Source organism: Porites lutea, chromosome 2 (assembly GCF_958299795.1).
Source record: "Porites lutea chromosome 2, jaPorLute2.1, whole genome shotgun sequence".
NCBI classification, from domain to species: domain Eukaryota; kingdom Metazoa; phylum Cnidaria; class Anthozoa; order Scleractinia; family Poritidae; genus Porites; species Porites lutea.
Window position 1 is genome coordinate 12,431,622 of NC_133202.1, and position 18,087 is coordinate 12,449,708.

General features: G+C 39.3%; 1 protein-coding gene across 1 annotated transcript; it reads right to left on the reverse strand.

Annotated features, from left to right (window-relative positions):
• Positions 1 to 3,634: 3,634 nt before the first annotated feature.
• LOC140927755 (15-hydroxyprostaglandin dehydrogenase [NAD(+)]-like) lies at positions 3,635 to 13,414 on the reverse strand. The gene is made up of 8 exons (XM_073377437.1): positions 13,288 to 13,414; positions 11,213 to 11,336; positions 10,330 to 10,436; positions 9,674 to 9,752; positions 8,319 to 8,398; positions 7,456 to 7,592; positions 5,122 to 5,233; positions 3,635 to 3,688 (listed from the first exon to the last, which is right to left on the reverse strand). The coding sequence occupies exons 1-8, from the start codon at positions 13,378 to 13,380 to the stop codon at positions 3,677 to 3,679; spliced, it is 744 nt and encodes a 247-aa protein (XP_073233538.1). The 5' UTR covers positions 13,381 to 13,414; the 3' UTR covers positions 3,635 to 3,676.
• Between the last annotated feature and the right edge of the window lie 4,673 nt (positions 13,415 to 18,087).

Here is an 18,087-nt window from a genome sequence, read left to right on the forward strand (position 1 = left end):
TACTTCAACTTTTGAAAGCCCAGAGTACCCTTTCATATACTTGAAGCCCGAAAACCGGGCACCCCTTTCGGGTGGAGCCTCCCCGTTTATACCTTTACAGGGGGTATCCCCAGGGACCAGAAGAAGGAAACGATTGGATTTATCAGGGTTGATAACTTAGCAAACATTGCCGCAACGGTGCGTGTAACGTAACGGGGATATGCTCTCAGTGCAGTGGCGGATCCAGGGGAGGGGCCCGGGGGGCCTGGATCCCCCCTATTTTTAGACCAAACTGAGGCCCGAAGGGCCGAATAAAGTTTTTTGGAGACCACCCCCTACCCTTTCTAAGGGTATGGATGCCCAGATGACCATTGTATAAGACTCTAAATAAATAAAACATGTATGTATGTATGTGTGTATGTATGTATGGATGGATGGATGGATGGATGGATGGATGGATGGATGGATGGATCACCGGCATCCCCGCCCCTCCCCCCTCCCCCGGATCCGGCACTGCAGTGGGCTTGTTAAATACAGCGTGGGCCAGAGAGCAGCCAAGTGGTTATCAGTTATCACTGCAGTCACCATTATCGCTCTGTATCTTAAGGCTTTCGCCGGGTGTAATGGACTAGATGGACTAGACGGGGAGGTGTCGCCCGAAAAGGGTACCTTTTTAAAGCTTCAGGCGTATGAAAGGTTAGAGATTTCACTTGTTGAAAAATATGAAAGGGTAGGGAAATCTGTCACTTCGGTCGGTAAATAGGCGCTAAGAGGGCTAAGATTGTTTCCGAGGTCTCAAGGGGGCAGTCTGGTTAAAAGCCTTGTTTTTCGTTTATTTCCTCCCTTTTTCTTGAATATCTGGCCAAGATTTCATTCAATGAAAAAATGGGATGTTTAAAATTTTGGAAAATTAAAAAATATTGGATTTGGGGTCATTAAAACTCAAAATATGAAGTGACTAATTAGAAGACAACTACCAGATAGTGAAACTGCAATAAGCGTAAAATTAGTCTCTTGGCCTTTAATAACAACACCACAAACCAAATTCGAATGAAGATTTATTGTAACCGATGTGCTTCATACTTGAAATAAAATGCGTGGTACAAAGACTGTGGATACAAACGGCACGGGTTGAAAATTGTTTCGGCCAGGGAAAACTGGCGCAGCTGTGAAGCGGACTGCGAATAATGCTAAGAGACTTGCAAGAAACTAAACAGAATTGCGCTTAGCGCGGACCAAAGTGAACTGCACAAACTGTACTGAAAAACTACGATATGAAAAATACGCTAGAACATCCGGAAAATAAAACTATAGAAACTTAGAAAGGCTCTAATGAAGATAAAACAGTAAAGAAACGCTAACGAGGGGCGAAAACTGACAGAAAGGAATAAACACCTAAATTTACGCAAATAAACTAAACAAAAGGACGAAAAGAAGTATAAACTAATTAGCGTATGCAAAGGAAAAACAAATTACGCAAAAACGAATAATAGAAAAAATGCTACACTTGGATCTTACAGATAGTCCACCACCACAAGATGGAATGCCTCCTTAATTAAGCATTTTATGATTTTGTTGTATTTTTTTAGCTTGGCCTTGCACATGTCACCAGTGCTATTATACTGAACCAAGAGTTGTCTTCCTCAGAAGCCTCTATGCTTTATTGGAAGGCTTAACTGTATGTTAATATTTTTCGTCCGTATGTAAGCCTGTAAAAGACCAGTCTGGGATGAAAAAATTAGAAATTAAGGCTGAAACACCATGGGTCCATCACTGCTATCCACGAGACAAGACACGGTGACTTGGGGGAGGGGTAGGTGGTCAACTACCCAGAACCCTCAATTGATCCAAAACACGTACAAAGACCTTACTAGCGATCTAGACACTCTCTACAGGGGCGGATCTAGGGGGAGGGTGCAGGGGGTGCGCATCCCCGACCCCCCTGAGATGACCTGCGGCTTTCTAATACAACTGGTATTCTGCAAAATGTGGAGATATGTATGATGTGTATTCTCAGCAGTTTACATTATGTTATTGCCTAGTCAAAAGCCCGCCAAAGCCTTCTTCTTTGTGTTTGCTTTTAAAATTTGTTTACGTCACCAGTCAGTTACGCCATTCCTTAATCGTGCACCTCCTCCTAAGAAAAATCATGGAACTGCCCCTGCTCTAAATGCTCTAAAGGACAAACTGTGGCCATAAAAATCTTTGGTTAAAGGAGAACTGAAGTAAAAAATCCTTCCATTTTTGTATTTTTTTTTTTTAGGTGGCTGTAGGTGTAAAAAATTGAGTTTTGCTCTTTCTTCTGGTCGGTTTATTATTTTTTGCTCAAAAAATCGGTTTGAAGTCTTGGTTTTCGCGCCTTTTGGGCCCGATCATCGTGGGCTCATCTTAACTGTCAGCGGCATGTTATGACGTAAGGTATGGGGAAGGCTCGCAATCGCACAGTAGCACGTACTTATAGCATCAACCTTCAGATCTCCTCGCAGCATCTGTTTGAGTAAAAAATATCGATTTAGCGTAACGAGCGGAGTTCAACCATTTCAGTTTGAACCCACGTATCCTCCTGGCCAAAACCAATCGATCTGGAGGAAGAAAGTGGGTCAGGTGATACAAATCAACGAGATGCGAGAGGAAGAATCGGCAGCACCGAATGGTGCTCTTGTGAAGAGTGCGAGGCAATGGCAACGGATGAAGAGTATTTTTGTTGCCAAGAACTGGCGGAACTGAATCAAAAGTTCGGTGAATCAGGTTTGTTTTTCTTTTAGGTTGCTTCTTTTCCATCGATGTATACACTAAGAATACTGAGAAGGACATCGCGGTCAAAAGGATTATTATTTGTTTTTGTCTGTTAGGAGTTGAATGTATTACGGAGCACGCCAATTCAGGATTGTTTGCCTTGATACTGACGTGTTAAATACTGCTCTGGTGGCAGTTCACAACATACGCTGTAATCCCTTGCTGGATCTCATTGAGAACAGGTGAGTTGTTACTTTCGTTTTTTTGTTGTTGTTGTTGTTGTTTTTGGCCCGAAGGATCGTACCAGCAAGCATATACTCTGTACTGTATGAAGTATTTTCTATTTAAGCTTCTTGTTCTTTTTCAATTTTCCTAGAACTTGGCGCTTAGCAGCTTATCGCCAGTTTACATGGTGGGTTGTGAAAGCCATTCGACACGAGTTTCCTGATGAAACTGGACAATATGCCGGGTTCAAGGAAGCAGAACTCGAGCTAAGTCAGTTTCAAGGTAAACAATCCTGGTCTTGGCGTGTAAACATTGTTTTACCTTATGACAACCCGGCATAAAAGTCCTTGCAGATCGTGTCATCCTTCGCAAATGCATGTACATTGTCTAACTAAAAAAATAAAAATTAAGCTTACAACTAATGGTATATTTTTACGGCTGAAGGCTGCCTAACGTACGCGTCTCACTAGGACTTTGATTTTTTTTTTGACAAATTCCTCGTTCACTTAGATATGAAAAAGTCTAACGTTAACTACAACTCTGGGAGTTAGCCACCAATGTCATGGAATATTATCCATCAGGTTTTAGGGTCGAAATTACATATGATATCCGAGTTCTCAATTCATTGGGTTTCAGTAAATCGTTTACGTTGACGATCCTCTCCTGTGACTCCTCCGATAAAAATGATGTGATAGTTTCGGAGTCGATAACATGTCTTGGGAATGAGTCCCACTCATCATATAACAATCTAAAAGAAACAAGTAAAGCCAATTATTATACATTGTACCCACTATCAGTCTTCTTATTAACTGAGAGTTTACAGTTAATTTTGGAAATCCGTGCAGCCTAGAGATTAGTTAGTTATCCGCTACCTGACAAATGACTTATCTGTATGTTGCGCGCGTAATGTATGATGTCCAAGAACAACGTCCGACTGTGTTCCGTGCGATTTTCTTCAAATCGCTGTTTAATAAACAATTATTACATTTGGTTTTTGTGATATCCGGAAAAATCAAGGTCTTTCTTGTTATGTGTTAAGTATTATCAGGCACGCTTACCTCTACCTTGATTATTCCGGATACCACCGGATATGCATCAGTATTAACTTTAACCCTATTCAGACCGGGGGGCTTTTGCCCCCCTCCCCCCCCCCCCGGCTGAAGAGTTGAATAACTTCAAAACCTTTCAAGCTAGGGCCACCAAACTTGGTGACTTTTCCTAACATTTATTTGGGAACATTTTAAAGTCGTCGTGACGCTTAATTTCTATTTTTACTGATTGAATTATTATATTACACTTAATTTAACATTATTTTATCAAAGTTATTGTAATATATGTAGTAATGGAATCCAGGCTTTTTAATGACTAGTTTGAGAGAGAAAAAAAAAAACATGAGTTTATTATGACCAAATGGCAGATACTGAGTTTGATTTCAACAGTGTTCATTTCTCTCGGAATTTCATATTTTGCTGATTTTTTGCTTTCTAAGCATTCTTTTATACTCAGATTAAGTATTCTGTTAAAAATACCTCAATTTATACGAGTTTTAAGTAAAATGGAATAGATTTAAATAATTCAAAATGGCAGATCCAATATGGTGGATGCTTCCAGTTTTTTTAGTAATAAATGACGTCATGACATCATCATAATATCATCTATGTGTTAATTAGCCAACTTCCTTGATTTTATCAGAGACCTTGCTATTTAAGTATTTTTCCCTTTATGTCTACTTTGAGGGAAATTTGAATTCTGCCAATAAGTTCAAAATGACGCCAAGTTGCGTCACGTCATTATATTGTGTCAACCAAGTTATCTCCAGAAGTTGGAGGAAATGGTGAGTACCTTATTGTGCATAATTTTGCTGGCCGTAGGATGAGGGGTTTTAAAGTTACAGAGCAGGAAGTCGGAGCCCCTACCCTTCCCCCACCCCCGCCTCCCACCGCGGTGGCAGGAAGCAAAACAATAAGCCTAGTCTGAATTGGGTAATAAAAGCTTTAAAATTGAAACGGGCTTCGAAACTATCTTCAAGGTATTGACAAACTTAGTTGTTTGTAAGGCGTGAACAGCTTTCATCAAAAATAGTCTAAGTTCGTCATGGCCGCGGTCTTCTAACGTATCCAAACTTATTTTTCTCTTTATGGGATTAAGAAATGGAGTTGTAAGAATAAAGTTAACACTCACGTCATTGTAGTTGAGGAATTCAACACCTTCGTCATACGTCACTCTAACCACCTGTCCCACGTCCGTTTCGTCTTTGATTAAATCCACGATGCACTGAGCTACGGCCTCTGGTCTAAAGCAAACAAGCGAGTGGGCTCACAACGAGTAACAAAACCTTAATATATGTATGACGCGTTTCTAGACCGACATATCAGTATAGTTCAAAAAATATTATTATACAAATCTCTCGCTATCTCAATTGCGACTGGTTACAGAATCACTACTAATTCTCAATGGCACGTAGTTACGTCAAGTGTACAGACATACTTCTGATAAATGTAGAAGTGACGTCATTGCAGCGGAGCGACCGTAGGGAGCGAGCAGCAACATAATCAGGATTTAAGGGAAATATATATATATAAGGGGCGACGAATTCTCGAATTCATCACTTTTTACCACAATGCATCGCATTTAACCACATTTTTTTACCAGAAAGCATTGCATTTAACCAGAGTGCACTGCGCTACTTTTTATCAGAATGCATTGCGACAGGGACAACTCAAATGAAAACACGACGAAGAGCGTACACCGTTCGCTGCCCTGACTCAGAGTTTTCTTTGTGGCAAATTTTCTACAGCACGGTTAGAGGTCTTAACAAATTTAAGACACGCAGTGAGAAAATGTCAAGCCATACTATTCTTAAGAACCTGCATGAGCCAAAAATGGATGTGATTTTGACCATTAGCTTCAAAATAACACTGCAGCGGAAATCGAGATAACAAAACATATATATGCTTTGCGTCCTACTTTGCAGACGAGAACGTGTATCGTCGTTTTGTAAAGTTTGTAAAGCATAATTATGTTCTTCCATTCATTCATTGCCATGGAATATGCGTTTGCATTGTTTTCTTTGCTGCTAATAGCGCAGTTAATGCAGCTGGATCATCGTGCCGGTGGAAGGTGCATCCAAAAGGCGTTAAAGCAAAGACTTTTCCCCATGATTACGTAACCAGCCTCAGTGGTGTAGCGGTTAGGTGTAGTCGGTGCCTGGTTCGAGTCCTACGCAACTCTTTTTTTCCTTCTTTCTTTTTTTTCCCGTTTTTTTTTTCTGTTGTTATTTTCTATAAATATATACCTAAATAACTGTTATTTAATAAAGTGTAATAAACAGCAAGAAAAGTATCGTGTTTCCAGTGAAAAGATAGTACACCGTATATTAAATATATGGATAAACAATCTGAATTTCTATCATTTCCTACAATTTACTGTGGGAAAACCAGGGTCGATAACCACTTGTCGTAATGATCATTTTCTAAACAACGTTCCCACGAGTTCTTTCTATAGACTGATGGTAATTATTACTTTCCAACATGTAAATAGGACATTCAATGTCATTTTCGATTCTTTTAAGTCTCACTGCCTAACTAATGCCAGTATTAACAGAATGTGCCGCACCATTACTATCTTTTAGATACCCTAGTTGTTATGAACGATAGTTTTGTACATTGAAAGTGACGTCATTTCACTAATAACAGTTTTTTGTACATGTACGATGCCACTAAACAAGATGCCAACAGGTGAAGAAAAAAACAATTCGCTACTTAAAACACCTTTCAAGACGTACTTGACGTATAGTGCTTTCACGTCTAGGTTTCTGAAAGCAAATGTCTGTAAGATTGGTCTGGAAACTCTTTAAGCGTGCCGAAAAGTTATCGGAAGCTTGAATGTTTTAAAATACCGTGAGCAATTTGATGTCCCAATATAAGTGTTAGTTTCCTGTTTGATTCGTGGTTAACGTAAGGTCCCGTGTGTCATGCATGCACAATAAAACAATTACAGTCAATCCCCGCTTTATGGAAACCTGCTTAATATGGACACCTCATTATTACTGACAGTTTTCTTCGTCCCTTGGGAAAGAAAGCCCCTACGTTTTCACTAAATGCAACCCGCGTAATACGGACACTTTCTATGGCCCCCTCAGTGTCCTTTTTAACAGGATTTGATCATGACTGTATTCAATTCGGCTTTCGCATGATAGCGAGAATTTTCAAAGTTAGACGTTTTGTATTAACTTTTGACAAGAGCCTTTTGATAGTTCTCAGTACCATGTTTTACCGCATCCAACTGACTCAGTAAGCATCACATGCATGTGAAGTCGCTCTTTAGACAGGACCTGTGGTATGGGTGCGTTCGCATTCTCTTGAATCTGTTAAGTGATACTCTATATAAAAAAAGTTAGTTTCGGTTTTGGTTTTTACCCTCCACAGAACCCTGCGTTGATTATCAGAGTCATATTATTTGTGATAGTAGCGTACTAATGAAAAATGGCCAGTGCAAGCGCAGAAGCCGCCTAACCTTTGTTTAGGCGTGTTGGTTGCGAGTTCTTGTTGTTCCTTTGTCAGCTCCAATTTCTCCATGGCCTTGTAGATATCAGTGTCCGTGCTTCCCGGACACACACAGTTTACTCTTATTCCTTTCTTCTTGAACGCTGACTGTAGGCAGAAAAGTTATGATTGGGAAAAGTTTGAACCCAGGAGTCGTTTCATAACTAGGTGGAGCCGCATGATCGTTCGAGCCTAGTCCTGAATGAGTGGACAACCGACAATTCTACTACCGCACAGGTTGTCGAAATGTCAGTCACTGTCAACCACAGTCGTATTCAGGACCGTGACTACGCTCACCCGGACGATCATGAACTCCAGGAACATACCAAATGCCAGGACAAGCTTAAGAACTTAGGAAAATGGACGAAACAAAGAACTTGATGTATATCCAAACGGTGAGACGTGCAGAACCTCGAGGCCAGGACCATATTGTTCATTGAACAAATGCGGCCTGTTTTCATAGATCAGTCACCAGCTTAATGTTTATCCCTATAATACTCCCTTGTTTAAGTTATGCCTAGGCCAAACGTCGAACGTTTCATGAGACGAACCGAACGTAGTGAGTTAAGTTCAAGTAAAGTTTGACGTCTGTGATAATCAATATTTTAGCCTCGTTCGGGAGAAAATTTATCACTGAACACTCGCTTACAGGAAAAAATTGCGTTCTGGTCTGATTATACGCCGTTTGAAGGCTGACGGTTAACCCCACTGAGACACTCCGAAAATTATAAGGCAACCGAAAATTGCATCTTGTAATTATCTAACTCGAACGAGCTCACACAATCAATGTATTCGTGAAAAAAAATTGCTGCTCTGGAAGAAGAGAATACTTACTGGAGCAATACTCCTTGTAAAACCTATCACACCAAACTTTGAAGCACAGTAAACTGGGCAAAAAGAGACCGGGTGAATCCCTGTAAAACGACAACAAGAAAAAAATCATCAGTAGGTGTGGTACCATAGAGAGGAGCGCTATCATCTCGATTTGTGATATAGCATTTTTATTTATGACTACATTTCAGACAGAAATTCTATGCGTTAAGCAGTCCTTTAGTGAGGATAAACACCAGAGTCCGTAGCCTGTGATCATGCCTTCCTAAAAGCTCTATAAATCAATAGAATAAATAAAAGAACCTGATTACAGACTAGAACTCTGGATTGAGAGACAAATAATGGGGAAATAGTAAGGGAGAGAATTAGAGGACGTATGCGATTGTTAAGCTGGTAATAATTCTTTTGTTTAAACCTTTGGTTCTCGCCCTTTGTTGGCGGAGATTGTTCTTTAGGCACTTTGCATCCCCTCTCAAAACCCAACACTTTCAAATTCCCCTAGTATTATATTTCCTCTTTTTCTTCTTTTTTCTTCTTCTTCTTCTTCTTCTTCTTCCTCTTATTATTATTATTATTATTATTGTAATTATATAATTATTATTATTACGAGAGTAGCCTACATTTGACAAAGTAAGTGGGTAGGAATAATCGCTATAAAGACTGAAGGAACGCAAATTCACTTTTTAAGAGACGTTCTCGTTGCCGTCGCGTCGTTGGATCTTTAAGTCCCTATTAGCAGACTCTCTACGTGGGACTCCGCCCCAACCGTCTCACTTTTAGCCTTTTTTTAGTTTGCGTTGAATAAAAAGAAAGGTCGGTGAACGGCAAAGGTGGCTGAAAAGCTCCCAGAGGCAGAGAAATTCAATTTAATCGGTAAAACAAGTCCGTGGTAAGAAAAGAGGTAGTTGAAATTATTGAGTCGTTTACAAGTTAAGAAAGGAAGCACTCCTGGACTGGAACAGTTTGAAACCAACAGGTTTTTTAGCCAAACTGTTGTTCAACGTTGACTAAACTATTTATAATAACAATAAAATAAAAGAACGGTGCAAAAGTGTCTCATTGCTAACCATTTTTTGATACCGGCTTAATTTTGCTATAGACTGTCATTTATAGGCCCAGCTGCTTGAAAGTCTTGTTGATTTGGTGAGTAATTACATGACAGTTAAAGATGAATCTCAGTAACGTTTTCGTCAAATAAACGACAGTAACAGGTGATGATCTTTCCCTAACATTCCCTAGAATGAAATACCCCGAATGCTCACTGAACTCCCTGTTTTACTTAATCCCCTATATCTTCTATATATTTATCTATCTTTTATAATTAATTTCATCTATTTTTATTTATTTCATAAGCTTACCTCCTGTAGAAGAAAGGTTAATGATTACCCCATTCTTCATGAGCTCTATACCAAGAAATGTACCTCGTATCACCGCATTCTAAGAGAAAAAATAATATATAATAATTATGTTGTCACATCCCCATTTAAAACATGGTATCTTGCTCAATGGACCAATTGCGAGATGGCGTCATTTTACTAAAAAAACTCTGACCAGAACCCTTTTCGTCAGTTTTCCTCTCATATTGCAATTTGGTAGTTCCAGAGAGGATTAAATAACAAAAGCCTTAATTTGCACAAGGAAGCAAAAACCTGAAGGATTTTGGTCTTAGTAGCAATTTGACGTCATCGTACAAATGGCCTATTAATAGTTCGTTCCAGTAAGTATTTATTTCGAGTTCTGGCGCCCGTTTCTCGAAGGTCCCGATAACGTTTCGGGCCTGAAAAGCTGCTTTATGTTTGCGTGTTTGCACAAAGTTTCAATAATTTGAAAATGATACAGTGAAATTCAAAAGTCCACGAAGTAAGAATGACCAATGAAATTCAGAAGTAAGAATGACCGGTTTGTGAGCTAGGAAAAGCCCTACTATTCAACAGGTTTTGATTTCAAAATTTGCCTTCGGACCCGAAAAGTTACCAGGCCTTTCGAGAAACGGGCCCCAGATTGGTTAACTTACCAGGTTAACGTTGAGAGTCTTCTCCCAGTCTTTCTCGTCCATTATCGCTGCATTGTTTACTACAATGTCTAGTCGCCCATATTCTTTGACCGTGGCTTTAAACGCAACTAAAAATGGTAGATAGATAGATAGATAGATAGATAGATAGATAGATAGATAGATAGATAGATAGATAGATAGATAGATAGATAGATAGATAGATAGATAGATAATCTTTATTTATCCACGGTACAAAATTCGTCAGCTTTAAAAATGCCTAATACTAATATAATAAAAATATTTAAATAAAAAAGCTGCTTTCCACGAATGCCGTGCCTTACAGTTCTTTGAGTAATCGTTTAAATTGCCCAAGGGACTCTGCTTCCCTTAAGTTACAAGGAAGACTGTTCCAGAGAATGGCGCCACTATAGCTGAAGCTGTTTTTGTAATAGTTTGTGCGCGGTAATGGAACATTGAGTTTATTTTCACCAAATAGTGAAAGGTTGTGTTCATTATCAACGGTCACATTCACTCACTTTAGAGAATTCTTAGCCTATTCTTAACAGCCAATCAACCGTTCAATCAGTCAATAGTCAGCCATGGATTCTCCCTGTTAACTAGTTAGCTCTAGTTAGCCAGCTAGCAAGCCATTCAGTTAGTCTTTCACCGCCTCAGCTAGCCAGCCTGACAGCGACTCAGTTTGTTATTCAGCCAATCAGTTCAGTGCAAACTAACTACCAAACCAGTACGCAAGACAACGAATCAGTCAGTTAGTTATTAAGTCAGTAAGTCAGTTACTCGGTCATTTAGTCATAATTATTCTTTAGATCCCCGGTATGAATTTAATCAATGTACTCAACCAAGCTCTTATTCACAACCAAATATATGTATAAATTAAAATAACCTTCTAGTTGATCCTTTGATGTTACATCACAGCATATAAACTTAGCTTGTCCTTCTCCGTGTTGATTGTTAAAACTTCTCTGTGTTTCTTCTCCAGTCGCCTTGTTTTTGTCAAGAAAATAAACCTTTAAAAAAATCAAGTCAAAACGAAGTAATTTCGCGCTGGATCAACCAGTAATCACAATTTGGATATAGCAGACTAACCTACTTACAGAAATACAAAAATAATCTTCACAGAGACATATACAAGCTCTATAAAAGACTTGCTAATATCACCCTTACTATTTAGGTAGGTTATAGAGGGCCACAAGTTTACTAGATTCTGTAACTATTCCGTGCTACCCTCTTTAAATAAATTGTATTCTTCTTCTTCTTCTTCTCCTTCTTCTTCTTCTTCTTATTATTATTATTGTTATTGTTATTGTTATTGTTATTGTTATTGTTATTGTTATTGTTATTGTTATTGTTATTGTTATTGTTATTGTTATTGTTATTGTTATTGTTATTATTATTATTATTATTATTATTATTATTATTATTATTATTATTAAGTTACTTCACTATGGTCTGAAACAGATCTTTTTCTTCATCATGTTAATCCTCACACTCCTTTTGAGAAGGGGAAGTACCGCGGCGAGAACTTTAGTGTAATGCATGCCGTAGTTCAATTTTATGCTTGGCTTCTATTTTTCCTTTCTTTCAAATTGAGCCACGACATAGACGCTGAAGTTGCAGAAGAACAATTTTTCCAAATCATTCTCCCGCTGCCCCAACAGCCCTCCCCTTTAAGTCCCCCGAGAAATTTTCAGGTGCCTTGATTAAAGGATTTCATTGGAAATCAAATTGAGCCAACAAGCTCTGGAAAAATAAGAATAATAACTGACAAAAATAATCAGTAAATGAAATAAGACTTTGTCAGTTCTGTGTCTATAGCTGACACAAAAGATGTTATAAGCTATGTTTTGAACAAACATTTGAGAAGAAGGTCAGTTCATCAGCCAATAAGCATCAAGCAGTTACAGTAATCTTCTTGAAATTAGGTGCCGTGAATTCATTTTAATTAAGGGCTTGCTAATTGTCCTCTAGCTAATCACAAAACTCGAAATTTGAAATAAAGCGATGTTTAGCCAGGAGCGAAAGAAGGGAGTCAGTATAAATTCATGGTTGCACTGTCCTCTGAGTGTCTTTCTTTCCATTGAAAATAAATGTTTGCAGCGTCCCTCTCATCAAAATCATACAGGGACAAAATATATTATCTGCAATATAGCAGAAAATGACTATTTTGGTCCTTTTTTCAACCTGAATAACTGGGGGGGCCAAACAAAAAAGATATGTTTGTTTTGCGTATATCTGTTGTATGCAAGCTATTAAAACCCAATGGATCGTAACAAGGTGAAGACAAATTCTTTTGTAACTAACGAATTTTTAAACTCAGAAAATAAGCCTGTGTTCCATTGAGTTTCTATTTTTGTTGCAATCTTTTCTGTCGTTATACCGTCTCAGTCATATAATAATTAAATCGTGTTTTCTTCAGGGAAAAACTCAGTATTTCGTTGAGTGAGTTTTCAATTAGTACATTGTTCTGTAAATTTATACAATAAAGTGTAACCAAAGAGACAGATGATAACGTACGACCAGCGTTAGCTTTGGTGTTTCCTTACCAAATTTCCAAACCTTCAAAAGCGATTTTCGTGTCTTTAAGTACCTTTACATGAATATTATCACAACCATCACAGCCTAATAAAAAAAAGCTTAATACGCCTTTGCTGTTTTTACTTTTGTCGAATCAGTCTAGTAAGCTTTTGATGGTGAATAAATAGAGCGCCCATCAAGTTTTCAAAGAGATTTACAATTCGAGCTTTACGAACGATCATGATTTATATTTAGTCAATCGTATATTGAAAGCGACCAAGTCAGTATGAATTCTGCTTAAATGAAAATAACAACTCCACATCGTCTGAAGTCCCTAAACGTTAAGATTTAATACAATATTTTTTTAAGATATCATTCTGAGCTAAATTCGTGATTGCAAGCTAGGTTTTGTCCCTAAAAAAAAAAACGGATAACATAACTAACCTTTGCTCTTCCGTTCAAAAGTTTTTCACAGACCGCTTTTCCGATACCAGACGCTCCACCGGTTACTAAGGCTACAGCGCCCTCGATCTTCATAATGAAATATTTTATATCCGTTGATAGAAAGCGGTTAAGGTCCTTCTAGCCCAAGAGACTCAACTCATTTGCATATAATCATACACTTAAAACTGTCAGGTCGATAACAGCTCGATACTAAGAGGTTAGTTATTTAAGATATCCGACAACGACAAGGATTAGTGAAGACTGGCGTTTTGAGGTAATAGGTGCTAAAGATCTTAATTTTCAATGTCATATTCACAGACGATTTGCATATTCATTCATAGTGGGTTTATATAAACAGGATTATTCAAAGACATGCAATTACTTTTTTTTTTTTTGCAAAATTAGGACGTGTTAAATTTTCGTTGTTTTTGTAGACCGTGCCGTAAGAAAGAAAATAAGTCAGAATTATATCAATTACCTGTTTGAAAAAAAATGCATAATATTCTCCTTCATTCGCAAGCATTTGGTCATTCAAAGACTGATGTTCAGTTGACAATTTGCACGCTTTTCAGACTGACAGATAGCCTGCGAGCAAGCTCTCCATTTGGGGGATATCGTGAAAAGAAGACGCTCAAGAGCCTCTCGCGGCTTCACCGCTCGCTCGCGCGTTCTCGCGCGGCTTCTTCGTTCGCCCAAATAAGAGAGCTTGGTTGGAGGCTAACTCATAGACTATTCTTTGTATTATGCGATAAGTACTCTAAATTTTACACGAAATGGGTTCAATAAAGAAAGCTGTGCGACAAGTGCTACCCTTAAGTTGGTTATACTATTTTCTGATTTACCATTCTCCGATTTTGCAACACCGTGACAGATTTCCTCCAATTTTACGATTCTGCGAAAATTTGTATTAAAGACAATTATCTCATTTACGATTTTTTCGATTCCACTATTCTACAATTGTAGTCTGCTGTTGTCCGATTTTACCCGAATAGCTGTTAGTAGTAATTATTCTCGGATTGTACGATTCTCCCGATTTTTCCCATTCTACAACTGTAGTGTGCTATTGTCCGATTTTACCCAAATGGTTGTAGTAATAAGTTTCCGATTGGAACATTCATCCGATTTTTTCAAATTTACAATTCTACGACTCCAGGACGACTGTACTCCGAGAATCGAAATAATCGTTTGTAGAATAAGAACTGAATTCAGTCTGTGAATTATGGATCACAACTCCAATTACATGTATACAGTGTGTATACTATTCTCTGATTAGCACTTATCGCACCCTTCCACCCAACCAGCTAAGCTCGAAAATTGGCTGAGCTCCATCTAAAGATGGTTTTCTTCCTGTTAGCAACAAAATAAAGAACATAGTAAGCGAACTGAGAACCAGCTAAAGCACCGGCTAAAGGAATACTTTAGTAAGCAGTGGAGGACTTGCATTGACTTACAACTGCACTATGATGCTAAAAATTGTGCAACTCAGTGTCCTGTTAACGTTTCGTTGCCTTGAACTACAGTAATCTGATAAGTGACGGATGTGAACCGGTGAAATCGAGAAAATGATGTATTATATATTGGGCAACACCATGGGTAGCCTGCGGACACAGACGTATTTCCGATCGTTGTGTCTGGAGAGAAGCGACGACTTGAAATACGTCTGTGTCAGGCTACACTATGGGGATCAGATCGCTATTCTTTTTTTATACTGATAAAAAGTGCTAAGCGACGCGTCAAAATTTCGTAGACGAAAAAAGACGAGGTAAGGTGACACTAGCCTGCGTAGCTGGCACTTGAAACTAACACGGGGTCAAGAAGAACAGGGGGTACACGTCGGTAACCGGCGACAGTCAAACAATGCTTTGGCAGTTGAAACAGCGTTCTGTAACGGTGAAAAAAGAAATGCAGAGTTTTAGTGAAAGGGGTAATGTAACGAACAACGAAAACAAAGCAACACGAGAATTGCGAAGTAGAAGAATTAATCCCGAAAGCAACTGTTCAAGTGTGGATTCCAGGGGGAAAATTTGATTTTCTTGTATTTTCAGGCTTTTACGTGACGCGGTATTTAGCGAGCCCAACTTTTCGTGGAGGCGTCGCGGTACCATTTCGAAATATTCAAATATGAAGCATATGTTTGAAAAATATGTGAGGAATGATATAGGGGGTCGTCTTTTTTTTGGAAAGCTGTTGCCTTGAATGTTATTTTTTTATATATTATATATAAGTATCTTTTTTTGGGGGGGGGGGGGGGGGGGTGTTGTTAACTTGTACTGTACACTCTTAACCCGAAAAAAGGTTGAATGGAAATATTTTCGACTCAGGTTAATAAAATACATACCCATTTTGAAATTCTCTCTCGACAAAGACAACAAAGTGCGCGACAGAAAATTCGAGGACGCGCGCGGCCATGCAAGCTAAATAGAATGGCATTCTTACCAAGAATGGAGGCTTCCTCTGTTTCATTCTCGTCTACAAGTAATAGTTAGCATTTATCATATACCTCATTCCAACAGCAACTGGTAACGTTGCGAGTATGCGCGAGCCGCTGGACAGAAGTTTGTGGTGGTATTAGATCGCAGCGAACGCAGCAAAGAAAAGTGGCGCCTGTTTTAAAAATTAACATCGTCTTAGCTATTTGTTCTATCTTTGTAGGGTGCAGAAAAGACAAAGTCTTCGTGTAATATGCGAGATTGGTCTCAAGGCTAACAAGTCGTAGATCATTCGGTGTAACAGCTGCAAAACGCCTCTACTAAAATACTGGATACTCTGGGAAGAAATCTCTTCATCACGTAAAATCTGACCGAGCACAAAACATCAGACGCTTGAGATTTGAATAAAACGCGGTGAAAAAAATTCTAAATGCTAGTCTGTTTATATAGTCAGTCTCGTTCCCCGTTTCGCTGGACAAGGGTAACGTGGGTAACGAAGTCTCTGGGTTCCGGGGAAAAACCGACTTCCACACTATATTCTGCTTGACATTTCTCTTATTTTCCCCCTATTGTGATTCTTTCTGCATTTTACCCCCAGCCAGCGTTTTACCTTTAGTCTGCAGTCTGCATTTTACACCCAGTCTTCATTTTACCCCTTGTCCGCAGCTACAGTCCCCATTCCGCACTCTGCGTTTTACACTGACCGCTCCACCATTACGATTTCTCGTCAACAAGTACTTCCCAGCAAGCCTGACGCATGCGCAAACGTTACCACTTGCTGTTCCTAATTCCGGGAGACACAGTTATGCCCAATGATTGATTGCTTGATTCAATGATCCAATGCATTGAATAAAATAGAATGTAGCCTGCGCAGTAAACTACGAGCAGCCGTTATTTTTTTTGGTCGTTGAGAGAAAATTCATGCACGTGTGGCCACGCTGGCTAAATAGAATGTACTTTATGTATTCTGGGGCCATAGATCTTTTATAGATCCGATATGCCGTAATTTTTGCATGGTTTTGTCCATGTGTTATAGCATTTATAGGTTGGTTTTGGCCAATTCTTTATTTTCTCTTCGAGACATCAACTTGACACTTGGACTCTTGCCCCCCAGAAGACACGTGGTATTGCGTGATTCTGTGGGTGTTGAGAGTTCTGGGTCAGAGCTTAAATCAGAGTGCGCGGATATTTTTCACTAGAGCTTTTTCTGGTTGTTACACCATACTGACGAGCCCCAAAGAGGGCGAAACAGCTGTCTATGGCTACAATCCCGCTCTGTTTTGAGTTCTTTCGGTGTCGTGTTGGTGTCTTGCAGAGTCTACGTTCTCCGGTATATTCGTTTGCGGTCCTTTGCAGTCCTTTGTGGTTAATGTTTGTACTAAATAGAATGGCATTCTTACCAAGAATGGGGGCTGCACTAAACTGGAGATGCTGCTCTGGAGTTATCATTGCCGGTGATGGCAAACACTCGTAGATCCACGATCTCTTAGCCATTTTCGTGATCAAGAACAAAACTGTGTTTTTTAAGAGGCAGGTACACCCTTACACTCCCTTTTTAACCCCCAAACTCGTCAATTCATTGGCCGACAGATAGAAGATTGGCCAACAGATAAAGAACGAGCCACCTTCCGTGTCGGGCACGAAATGTTTGCGAAAAGCTGAGAAAGTAAATTTTGCACTGCCCTCGGTAAAGAAAACCTACGGGTAAATTTCCTGGTGCGCTGGTGTTCACTAAAAGAATGGGTACTGTTCTTCTTCTTCTTCTTCTTCTTCTTCTTCTTCTTCTTCTTCTTCTTCTTCTTCTTCTTCTTCTTCTTCTTCTTCTTCTTCTTCTTTTTTGACTTATTTTCTTACGGGAGTCGATCGGGGCAGTTAGATACTGATACGATAATTGGAGGTGGTAAGACCAGAAGAAACCTGCTGGCCCAATATCAGCTGTCTCGCAAGAACTTTCATGCTTACAGGCTTTTTTTTTAACCTGCGAAAGTTGTCGCGCTTCCCCACCGGCCTCCCAAATTCACTTCCATACATGTAAATGCGGAGCTTATTAAAATTAAACACAACTGGCAATATTGCAAACTAATCGATTTATAGGGCTCATAGCTAGGGTAACAGTCTCCTTTCGAAAATAATTCGCCTTATCGATCGGAGCTTATTGTGAAGGTCGTGAAAAAATGGATTGAAATACACTCTCAGTCTCGTTTTGAAGCTATGGGCTGGGTTTCCTCCTTCCCATCATTCCTCGCTCTCCCCTAGGTCACGCTTCTTTCTGAGTTACGTTTTCCACGTGCGACCCAAGTAGAGACGACGGGGGACGGGTTGCTCAAGATCTACTTAGCGCTTTCTACTATTACTAAAAATAGGTTTTGTC

What these genes read in the sequence shown, in the direction of transcription:
- LOC140927755 (XM_073377437.1), bottom strand. Translation starts at nt 13,380, where the DNA reads ATGAAGATCGAGGGCGCTGTAGCCTTAGTAACCGGTGGAGCGTCTGGT. An exon ending in TTTTGAACGGAAGAGCAAAG is followed by an intron (nt 11,337 to 13,287) that starts GTTAGTTATGTT and finishes ATTTTTTTAAAG; the next exon opens with GTTTATTTTCTTGACAAAAA. An exon ending in AGACTCTCAACGTTAACCTG is followed by an intron (nt 9,753 to 10,329) that starts GTAAGTTAACCA and finishes TTTTTCTCTTAG; the next exon opens with AATGCGGTGATACGAGGTAC.